The sequence below is a fragment of the Entelurus aequoreus genome, linkage group LG01 (assembly GCF_033978785.1).
Source record: "Entelurus aequoreus isolate RoL-2023_Sb linkage group LG01, RoL_Eaeq_v1.1, whole genome shotgun sequence".
NCBI lineage: Eukaryota > Metazoa > Chordata > Actinopteri > Syngnathiformes > Syngnathidae > Entelurus > Entelurus aequoreus.
This window is the reverse complement of record NC_084731.1, coordinates 33,224,388-33,236,518: the sequence shown is the minus strand read 5'-3', so window position 1 is coordinate 33,236,518 and position 12,131 is coordinate 33,224,388. Positions and strand designations below refer to the sequence as shown.

Genomic DNA, 12,131 nt, shown 5'->3' with positions numbered 1-12,131 from the left:
TTTATTGCAAAAAAGGCCTATTTTTATAAGAGGGAAAGCTAAAATGTGCCCCCAGTTGTGCCTTTAAATGTGCAGGGTCACAAACGCTGAATGAATCCTTAAAACGTGGACTAATTCAATAGTGGCCTTGTGGTTAGAGTGTCCGCCCCGAGATCGGTAGGTCGTGAGTTCAAACCCCAGCCGAGTCATACCAAAGACTATAAAAATGGGACCCATTACCTCCCTGTTTGGCACTCAGCTTTAAGGTTTGGAATTGGGGGTTAAATCACCAAATGATTCCCGGGCGCGGTCACGGCTGCTGTTCACTGCTCCCCTTTGGGGATGGGTCAAATGCAGAGGATAATTCCACCACACCTAGTGTGTGTGTATGACAATCATTGGCACTTTATAGTCTATATCCTGGGCCATGATGGCCTATTGGTTAGAATCAGCCTCACATTCAAGAGATCAAGGGATCATATTGCTATTTGGCATTTTTGTATGCAGTCTGCATGTTCTTCCTGTGCTTGTGGGGGTTTCACTGGGTACTCTAGATTTCTCCCACATCACACAAACATGAATCTTAGGTTAACGGGACACTGCAAGTTTTCCATAAGTGTCAAACTTGTCTATATGCACCCTGCCTCTTACCCCAAGTCAGCTGAGCTAGGCTCCAGCTCACCCGTGACAGCGACAGCGACAGTCCAAACCGTATAGATAATAGATGTGTGTCTGGATTATGAATTATTTTATAAGGAGGCAGTGAGCCAAGACCAGTGAGACCAAAACACCACTCTCAACAAATTGTACAGTACAGATACATCATTAGCGCAACACTGCCATCTGCTGGTCACCAACACTCAAACAGTAAATAATACAACACATTCTAATGAAAAAAACACTAGTCTGTGCATGTATGGTGTGTTAGTTTAGGTCAAATTAAAAACATACAAGTTGCTGTGATGCACTTAGTTTGGGAATGGAAAATGCTACTTTTCTGTTTGAGAGCAGCGTGGTAGACTTACTGGGGGGCGTGACTCCAGACTCTCCTCTTCATACTCTGGATTCACCTGCCCACACAGGAGCACAGATGCACAAGACAATCAGGATCTTGAGTTGAGTTGAGTTTGTGTTTATTTGGAACATGCATGCATACAACATGATACATTACAATTTCCAGTTTCTCTATTAAACATGTTCGAAAAGGAGTAGGAAGAAAAAGAGTTTATTTAATCTTACCCCTTTTTCTTTTCATAGCAGTTGCTAAAACTTTTGTTCATTTCCTGTTCTAAATTTATTAACAATATACTCCATAAGTAATAACAATAAAAATAAATAAATAAATAATAATTACTGAAGTAAGTTATCTCTCATATGGTGAGATAAGTAAGATTATCTAGAAAATGAATGGATGGATTAAATAAATTCAGAATGTTTATCATGGTTCTTCTTCTTTGTACAAACCCCGTTTCCATATGAGTTGGGAAATTGTGTTAGATGTAAATATAAACGGAATACAATGATTTGCAAATAATTTTCAACCCATATTCAGTTGAATATGCTACAAAGACAACATATTTGATGTTCAAACTGATAAACATTTTATTTTTTGCAAATAATCATTAACTTTAGAATTTGATGCCAGCAACACGTGACAAAGAAGTTGGGAAAGGTGGCAATAAATACTGATAAAGTTGAGGAATGCTCATCAAACACTTATTTGGAACATCCCACAGGTGAACAGGCAAACTGGGAACAGGTGGGTGCCATGATTGGGTATAAAAGTAGATTCCATGAAATGCTCAGTCATTCTCAAACAATGATGGGGCGAGGGTCACCACTTTGTCAACAAATGCGTGAACAAATTGTTGAACAGTTTAAGAAAACCCTTTTTCCTCAACCAGCTATTGCAAGGAATTTAGGGATTTCACCATCTACGGTCCGTAATATCATCAAAGGGTTCAGAGAATCTGGTGAAATCACTGCACGTAAGCAGCTAAGCCCGTGCCCTTCGATCCCTCAGGCTGTACTGCATCAACAAGTGACATCAGTGTGTAAAGGATATCACCACATGGGCTCAGGAACACTTTAGAAACCCACTGTCAGTAACTACAGTTGGTCGCTACATCTGTAAGTGCAAGTTAAAACTCTCCTATGCAAGGCGAAAACCGTTTATCAACAACACCCAGAAACGCCGTGGACTTCACTGGGCCTGAGCTCATCTAAGATGGACTGATACAAAGTGGAAAAGTGTTCTGTGGTCTGACGAGTCCACATTTCAAATTGTTTTTGGAAACTGTGGACGTCGTGTACTCCGGACCAAAGAGGAAAAGAACCATCCGGATTGTTATAGGCGCAAAGTTGAAAAACCAGCATCTGTGATGGTATGGGGGTGTATTAGTGCCCAAGACATGGGTAACTTACACATCTGTGAAGGCACCATTAATGCTGAAAGGTACATACAGGTTTTGGAGCAACATATGTTGCCATCCAAGCAACGCCCCTGCTTATTTCAACAAGACAATGCCAAGCCACGTGTTACATCAATGTGGCTTCATAGTAAAAGAGTGCGGGTACTAGACTGGCCTGCCTGTAGTCCAGACCTGTCTCCCATTGAAAATGTGTGGCGCATTATGAAGCCTAAAATACCACAACGGAGACCCCCGGACGATTGAACAACTTAAGCTGTACATCAAGCAAGAATGGGAAAGAATTCCACATGAGAAGCTTACAAAATGTATCTCCTCAGTTCCCAAACGTTTACGGAGTGTTGTTAGGAAAGGCCATGTAACACAGTGGTGAACATGCCCTTTCCCAACTACTTTGGCACGTGTTGCAGCCATGAAATTCTAAGTTCATTATTATTTGCAAAAAAAAAAAAAAGTTTATGAGTTTGAACATCAAATATCTTGTCTTTGTAGTGCATCCAATTGAATATGGGTTGAAAAGGATTTGCAAATCATTGTATTCCGTTTATATTTACATCTAACACAATTTCCCAACTCATATGTACTTTTGAAACACTTTATGTTTGAAGAGTTTCTTGAAATGGATTATATTAGTACATTGTTGGAATTCTTTGCTTAATCCATTCCATAATTTAATTCCACATACAGATATACTAATGGTCTTAAGTGTTGTACGTGCGTACAAATGTTTTAAATTACATTTTTCTCTTAGATTATATTTCTCCTCTTTTGTTGAGAATAATTGTTGTATATTCTTGGGTAGCAGATTGTAGTGTGCTTTGTGTATAATTCACTATGTCGTGGAATTTCAGTATTTTCGATTCAATGAATAAAGGGTTTGTATGTTCTCTATATCCAACATTATGTATTATTCTAACTGATCTTTTTTGTAACACCGTTAATGAATGAAGTGTAAATTTGTAGTTATTTCCCCATATTTCTACACAATAACGCAGATATGGTAACACTAGCGAGCAGTACAGAATATGGAGTGATTTTTGGTCAAGAACATGTTTTGCTTTATTCATTATTGACATGCTTCTTGCTACTTTATGTTGTATATTTTTTACATGAGATTTTCAGTTCATTTTATCATCAATCATTATACCTAGAAATTGGGTTTTCATTCACTCTTTGAATTTCTAGTCCGTCTATTTGTATTTGTGTTTGACTTTCCCTTCTACTGTTACCAAATAGCAAATATTAAACCATTTCAATTGCTCAGTCGCTGTGTTAGAGGGGTTGGGTGCACATTCTGCAAGTATGCAAATAAAGTAACTGTGCCTTATATAAGAACAACAATGAAGTAGTCAGGAATTAAATCAATTTGTCAAAGCAATTCCTATAACACACTCGATGCAGTCTACTGATACAAAGCATAAGTGAGGTTGATGCCAAACTACTGTAACCACAAGGGGTCTGTTTGTTCGGGACTGACCTCTGCAGCCAGGTAGTGTCCAGTAGCCAGGTGTTTGAACCTGAACAGACTGTTCCAGTAGCCTGCACCCCCTCGACACGGATCGTGCTGCACGACCTGATGTACACGTACATAATTAACGTGTTCAAGGACGTTTTGGTCCAACCAGCACTTTTGTGTCCCTCACCTCGATCTCCCATAAGGCTTTGCTGCTGGTTGCTGAGGTAGCCGACTGCCGTCCAGTTGTGCGAAGAAACACATATTGTTTTTTTCTGTGATCGTCACATGTGAGGAATTTTTCCTGCTCTGCGTGAAACAAGCGTACCACATCGCCCTGGAAACATAATGCAGTGTTTTTATTAAAAAGTTTGCTTGTAATCACCCGGGAACAAAATGTACTGGTATCGATCAACAGTGTGTGCCTCACAAGACAGTTATGAACTTAAATTGAAAATCAAACAAACACGATGGGCTCTGCTAGCATGCAAACTGGTGACGACTTATACTTAAACATAATTACAGAGTCTATCTTGATGGCAAACATCTGAATACGACTAATGACAACTAATATGACTGAGTAAGAACAAAACTGGACTATACTAGCCTAATAAACTGAGGAGGGGGAACCTATAATAAATCAAGATAAATAGAAAGCTAAAAAGGACATCATGTTTAACTGTTGTATGTTTCACTACTTTTTGAACTCGCCGATTGGCAACATTTCACAACAGCTGTGTGATTCAGAGGAAAGTCTTCAGTGAGCTTAGGGTGTCACAAAGTATCAACAACAGAAATATAGACTGCAGAAGTCACAGAGAGGCAAACTGCATGTCTTTCTGTTGAGCATTTTGCTGTCCGACACTCAAGGCACAGTGAGCAGCTGTGTTGTCACGGTGAAGCGGCCACAAGTTTTCCTACCACAACTCTCGCCTCTTCCCGCACACTAAACATAGCAAATGCTCCAGGATCTCTTTGTAAATATGCTGGTTGATCGACTGGACTTTTTTGACACACAACTTACATCCCAAGAGAGATGATACAAGTTTACACTTTTACAGTAGGGCAAGGCAAGTTTGTGTATAGAGCAAAATCCAAACGCAAAGCAATCACATGCTATTTTCACGTTCCTCTTTAGTTTGTACTTTGCAAAATACTTTTATCTTTATTTGAGGACTTTTTTGTGCAATGTTGTGCAAAAAAATACAAATGCAATATGCAAAAAAATAGCATGGTTTGACTTCTCTGAAAGTGGGTCACAACTTAAAGGGGACTTACGATGATTTTAATATACATTTGAAACAGTTCCTTGTGATGAAGATCAGTGTTTCTTAACCATAAGGCCAGGGCCCATTGTTGGGCCGTAAGCGCCCCATTGAGGGCCACCAAAAATATTTGTTTCTCAGCTGTAGTTCGTATGGGCTACAGCGGTACTCAGTTGTAATTAACTTTTCCACCACTTGTGGCAGTAATGACAATATCAAACAAACAGAAGAAGTCTGGAGCTAAATTCATAGAGAAGTTTCTTAAGTGCAAAAATTATGACTAAAATAGTGAAGCAGTATTTTCATTTACATTCATTCACTTAAATGCTAATGACAGTTTATTTAAGAAACATATACATCATGTTATCAATTTAGTTATAATGTATTTATTTCAGCACTGCATAAGTGTATGTACATTTATTTTTCATTAGTTTTTAAGTCCCTTATTTTGTATATTTTTATTTAGCATTTATTTTTGTAATCAGCCTGACCTAAGCCTTGATAATAATCTTTGTGATTAACACAGGGTTTCAAATCATTTGGCAAGGTGTATCCTGTTAACTAAATATAGGTTATAAATAAATATTGAATATGATTAAAATCAAGTGTAAGATTATTTATTAAGTGTTAATATTTGAGTGGGCCCTGTGACCCTCTGTAGTGGAAAAGTTGGGCCCCGAGGTCAAAAAGTTTAAGAACCCCTTGTATAGAGAAGATGTATTGGATATGTTTTGGTGAAAAATGTGCTGAAATGTTGCTCCATTGTAACTTTTATAAGCCATTTTTTGAGTCTGTTTGTAAGATGTTCATTTCAGGAGGCATTCCCAGATTGCAAATGAAACCACACCCCACCGTCTCCAAAAGGATCATCAGTTATCTTTTGAAAATGTACACTGTTTATATATCTTGAAGACACAGCTATTTTTTTCCAGACAGTCAAAAATAAACTTCATAAACAATACATAGATTCACCCAGTCACAACATTAGGTACATCTGCACACTCGCTGATTGATTCAGACGGCATATAAAAAGCTGCATAAGCAGCAATTATGTCACTGCTAGTCTGATGTCTGTGTTATTATGCACATGTTACGATTACTTTTTTGTGTGCCCTCGAAGCAGAGAGGAGGAGCCTCTGGCTGAGAGATTGACCTAAAGTCCCCCCAAAAAATACATCTACCTTACTGTGACGTTTCAACGTAACCAGACTGCAAAATCTCCCAGAACAGAGGCATCCAAAAGTGTGTGCAAGTGTAACTCGCCTAGTTCAGTCCCTGCTTTCCTGTTACGCACTGGACTCAAACCTGGGTTGTCCGGGATAAGAGACGAGGATACTAGCTACCGAGTTAAAAAAAACAACAGAGCTATCAACCCGGTAACCAGCACTGCTCTCAAGGTTGTCAGGGAGTGAGTGATGTTAACCAACATCCACATGCACCAGCCATACTGGCTCAGGCCAAAATACACGAACCTTATGATTTACGCTTTGCCATGTTTAACACAAGTATCCAACATTGTAACAACATTTATAAGTCAGAAAAGACACAATTCATCGGAGGTTCCCTTTTAAGATCATGCGCAAAGGCCGGTATAAACAAACCCCTTTTAAGACAATCTCCTGATTGTCGCTCCATTTCATGAACAAGACAATCTTCCAGCTTGTGTTGCAGTTGACTGAATTCACCTGGAAAAATAAAAACAAAAGTGAACTTAAATGTGACAAAAGGTAAACATCTGCAGCACAGATTTATCAGTACTTTAAAAAAAAAAATCAATTATTATAGTGTTGTATGCACAAAATAAAGTATTTGATTACATTTGTCAAACTTTACCCTTTACCCTGTTACTTAATGTTTTGATTGTCTATAAATTGCTTTTATATATTTTTAACCACAGTCCAGACAAAGAGAAAGGAAATCTTTATATTTGTTGTATAAGAAGAAAATACTGAAGTACTCTCTTTAAATAACATGTGTGGTGTTACTCTAGAGTTCTCCGAGTAGAAACACTCGGTTGATGCAAGAACAAAATCGTTACACCGTGTGTATGTGTGTAGTGAGAGCTGGCAGCTGCTGACTCGGCCGTGTTTTCCATCAGCAGAATGATAACCAAGCAGCAGCGATGAGTTAAAAATAGTTTTCTCCACAACCAAACACGCCCACATAGACATCAAAAGGCGGCAGATGATATGCAGCAGCGCCGGCAGACCTCGTTGCATCCTGGGTTGTCCACGAGCTGGTGTGTGCTGGCGTGGAGCGGTTGGCCTGCGTTCACCGGGTTCAAGACCACTTTGTCGCCAATGACCACCTGTCATAAGAAACAAACAAAGTAAAGTTGGTCACTGACCATGTGGGGTTTATTGAATTGTTTTATATACAATCGGTCAAAACCAAACTACTTCATGCAGCAATGAACAGGTTGTGGGATTAAGATAATAATCAGGCCTGTAGGAGGGCTTTGGCACCTAAATAGGATCGCCCACAAAACAGAGCATTCTGACGAGATAGGCAGAAAACAGCTTGAAGACGGTCTGTAAAACATAATCTATGCAAAATGTTTACCAAAGCACCACCATTACATGCTATGTAGATCAAAAGGAAGTGTTTTTAAATGTATTAAAAAAAATCAGAATATGAGCCCTTTGAATAACGTCCAAGATGCAGTAAGTTGAATAATGCGAACACATTTGTTGAAGGGCTATGAATCTTTGGGCACCACACGATTTGATTTGATTCCATTCGTGGGTGTAGCGATTTGATTCTGAATTGATTCTCGATTCAAAACAATTTTCGGTTCAAAATCAATACCTTTTTAATAACAGTGGATGCCCGTTCTGTGATTAACAACATTCCTCCATAAAATAGATAACAGTTCTGTTAAGTGTATACCGGTATATGACTTAAAGGTAAATATATATATATATATATATATATATATATATATATATATATATATATATATATATATATATATATATATATATATATTTTTTTTTTTTTTTAAATTCTACTTAGACATTTAGTAAAGTCAAATACAAATAAGGCAATGAGATAAATATCTCACACTTCTCTTTTTTAAAGTAAATCTGTACAGCAGATATGGGCATCTACATCAACAATATGATTTGCCTAAGTGGCTGGACAGGACAGATTTAAAAAAACAAAAAATGTTTTTTTTTTTTTAATCAATTTTGATTTATTTGAATCGATAAAGAATCGTTACAAGTAAGAATCGCGAGTCATTCGAAAATCTATTTTTTTGAACACACTTTCTATTACTCTTCTGCCTTGGCAACTTTGTATCTGTAAGTAATATGCAACTACAATTATTTGATACTTGTTTATATTGACAAATGTCATGTTTGAGACTGCAAAATTGTTCAATTAAGCTTGTGTGTTATTGTGCCCTTAGTTGTCGTGTAGCTGTTAGCTCTTAGTTCCCTACTGTATGGCCTACCATGTTTACCTTTTGTAAATGACTTCATCGTAATAGAAGAAAAGACAAACAAGTGTGCTTATTGGAAGTCATTTAAATGTTAGCTGGCTATCCAGCTTTGCACAAGTAAACGCACTGCAGGACGACTTGTATCGGAATGCTTATATTGGAGAGTTTTAATATGCAAGCAAATATAATTGTGTAAATGCTTTATAAGATTCTACACTAAAAACGATGTCTTTATTATTATTCCGCCGCAAAACGTTTCCGTGCTCCACAGCCCACGGTTTTTGTCTGATTGGAACGGTTCAAGTAACAAAACGTTTGGCTCGATCGGGAATCGTGAGCTCCCAAAAAAAAAAAAAATCCCAGATGACTGAGAATTACCGGTTTTCCAGGTAATTTTGCCCATTAAAAATGAATGGGCCATTTTTTGAACTAACACAATTCCCACATTTCTCAACGGATTCAACCAAATACCAAATACTCAGCTATGACCAGGGTTCAAACCCAAGTCCTTCTGGTTAGTAAAGCAAGTACTAATGACATGCGCCACAGAGCTACCGGAAGTGGTGGAGGAAATGTTGCCTTCATGTTTTAATCAGTGACACAGCATGACATGGCCAGGAATACATTTGGGGTAAAATATTATACGAAGCGCCTTGCCATTCAATAATTTATATTTTAATGTGCTTCTTCATGCAAAATGACACCCCCCCCCAGCTTGCAAATGCAACATAGAACAGGTTTTAAAAAAATTATATTTTATATAATAGGGGTGTAACTGTACAAGTATTCGTGAGCAGATTTTTCTGTACAGAAGCGTAGATGGGGAATCGGGTTAGAAGCTGTTATTAAGTTATTAAGCCAATAAATACATTTAATTTACTAAAAATAAACATTTGCACTGTACAAATTATTACATTCCTAAAAAAAAGTTTTATAAAGTATCCTTTCTCATGTACATAGTTTGGAATTTCACACTTACTGGAGAATTATGTTAATTACCTGCTAAAATGTTTATGTTTACTTTTGAAAATGATAGCTGCTTACATAAAAGCTAAGCAGTTTTATATTTTGCAATTTGCTCCTTTACTGTACCCAAAATAAACCAAATTATGACCTTAAAACCTGGGAACATAGCGAATCGTGTTCATTGCATACCGTTACTAAGTACCAGTACTAAGTAAGTACTTCTGAATCTGAATCTTACACTGAATGTCACAATCTGCAGTCTTTATATAAAAATGTGCATTAAATGAGATGACATTTTAGCAGCAGATATTGTCATTTATAATTTGGTCATTAGTGTCTTTATCTGGCAGTGCAGAAGGACAGGAAATGGGAAACAGGAGTGACAGGAAACAGGACATCTGTCTATCATACAGTCTTGTACTTTTTATGTTTAGGGCTGCACTGATTCATAAGCTTGACATGTGACATCTATTGACTTCCATTAGACTTGCCCAAAGAATACATTTTGATTACTTTGGGTCATGTTCACTTCATTTTTGTCTTCTATAGTCAAACCAGACCTAGTTAAATTTTTGCAATGTGAAGGAAAACACAAAATGTATTCAATTGATAAACTACCAATAGGCGACTCGCGACTCAGTATGAAGTTTTCCTGCAAACATAAATCGGCTGACTCACGCTGTCCCCGATGGATCGCAGCTTGTAGAAGGGCTGGATGTAGAACCAAGAGCCCTCATTCCCGGCAGTGTCCAGCATCACCCTCATGGCGTTCTTCTCCAAGAGGGCTGGCAATCGCTTGTTTACTGTCAGGTATTTGTTGCTCTTCAGGTGGAGAAGCTGAGCAGAAATACCACACACTGTTGGTTTAGTTTAGTATTTCAAAAAAAGTATTCCAAAGCGACTTTACCAACTGTATGGGGTAATAGTTTAACAAAATGTTTATTATTGTAGTTATTAAACATCCTCAGGCATCCCACTGAGAGGTGTTTCTAATAGCCTACCGTAACCAATCTAAATATAGTTACAGTGGTACCTCTGTGTTTACACGTCCCACTTTTTGTAGGATTCAGTTTTGAACAAAAAAAGGTGGCAAAAGTTTGTCCTTCTGTTTTTTGTACAGTTTTAGGTATCATACAGCTAAAAAAAAATCCTCTGCATTGTTTAGTTTAGTTTAGTCTTTATTTGAAGGGACAATGCACAGAGATATTCAGCTCAAAGACAGGTTTGTTCTGCACCAGATTATATCTAAATAGCCTATTTTTATCTGCAGTCCCTGGTTACCTAAATTAAAGATATAGAAAAACATGCAATACAATTATAACAATAAAATTATACTATAGCATGTAATCAAATTAAGAAAGTCATAAAATGCCCTTTCATGGACACATACTTATACATTACAACCACACCTTATTTACATCATCACACATAGACAATACATGCTCTTGTTCACATCTGTCATCATTGGTAAAAACAACCATGATTTTAACAGACACACCTCACAGCTTACAACAAAATTGTGTCATGCCTAAATATAATACACATTAAGTCGACATGTCAAACATAGTGCCCGCCTCAGTGACCGTGTGGGCAGCTTTGATTGCTCCAAAGCCACTTTTTAAGTTCAACTGTGAATAAAGAGTAATCGGTTAGACTTTTCAAGTTCGTTGTGAGGTCGTTCCATTCCTTTATCGCTTTATATGAAAAGGCTGATTGTGCAAAAGAGGTTTTACGTATGGGTACGCTACACTGCCCCCTAGTGGAGGCTCATGTGTTTCTCGTCACAGCAGTTGTAAACTGGACAAAGTGCTTAAGTGGCGCTGTGTGCTCTTTTTTTCAGCATCATTGCTAAGTAATCCACCATGGGGCCAAAGAAAGTTGCGAGTACCAGTACTTTGATAAAGAAAGTGAGAAACAATATTAAATTCAAGAAAGAATTAAAAGCAAAGTACGAAGGTGGCTTTTAACCTCTCTCCTCCTTCTCCGCTTATCGTCGCCTCACTAACAAACGTTCATTTATATGAATTATACATAGGTTTTTTCTGCATGTAAATTTATATTTTATCTCTATAAAATATGTTTTGTGTATAGATTTTTGGGTGTTTTGAACGGATGTATTGAATTTGCATAATTTATTTTTCAATCGATCACAAATGGACTGTTTAAAGCCTTAACAATTTATACTCTATACCAGTGGTGTCAAGCTCATTTTCACCATTGGCCACACCGTTGTTACAGAAGCCCCCAGAGGGCTGTTTAATGATGATAACTGGTTCCTAAAGGATTCAACTAACACAAATTCAAACAAACCCCGCGTACTATGCACAACTTCCTCACACATTTTAGCCAATCATCAACATTTTCGCCCGATTGAATTTGTCCCAACCGCACTCAAACGCAACGCAACTGTCTAAGCCAGGGATGTCAAACGTACGGCCCGCAGGCCGGATCAGGCCCGCAAACAGGTTTTATCCGGCCCGCAAGGTGAATTTACCAAGTATAAAAATGAGCTGACTTTTTGGAATGAAAGAAACTGCCGTTCTAAATGTGTCTACTTGATGTTGCAATAGCAATTCTATGTATACCATGCTGCG

The 12,131-nt window shown here is 37.8% G+C and overlaps 1 protein-coding gene across 8 annotated transcripts in view; it reads right to left on the bottom strand.

The window, feature by feature from the left end:
• LOC133650755 (inositol 1,4,5-trisphosphate receptor type 1) overlaps positions 1-12,131 on the bottom strand; it is a 212,214-nt gene that overhangs the window by 127,346 nt on the left and 72,737 nt on the right. For all 8 annotated transcript variants that reach the window (XR_009826296.1, XM_062048369.1, XM_062048382.1 and 5 more), the window contains exons 6-11: positions 10,216-10,374; positions 7,336-7,434; positions 6,728-6,811; positions 4,052-4,198; positions 3,886-3,981; positions 1,005-1,049 (exon numbers count right to left, since the gene is read on the bottom strand). Coding sequence is in view for 7 of the 8 variants with exons in the window: in XM_062048369.1 (XP_061904353.1) it covers positions 1,005-1,049; positions 3,886-3,981; positions 4,052-4,198; positions 6,728-6,811; positions 7,336-7,434; positions 10,216-10,374 (630 nt within the window). In the remaining variant the exon portion in view is untranslated. The remainder of the gene's footprint in view (positions 1-1,004; positions 1,050-3,885; positions 3,982-4,051; positions 4,199-6,727; positions 6,812-7,335; positions 7,435-10,215; positions 10,375-12,131) is intronic.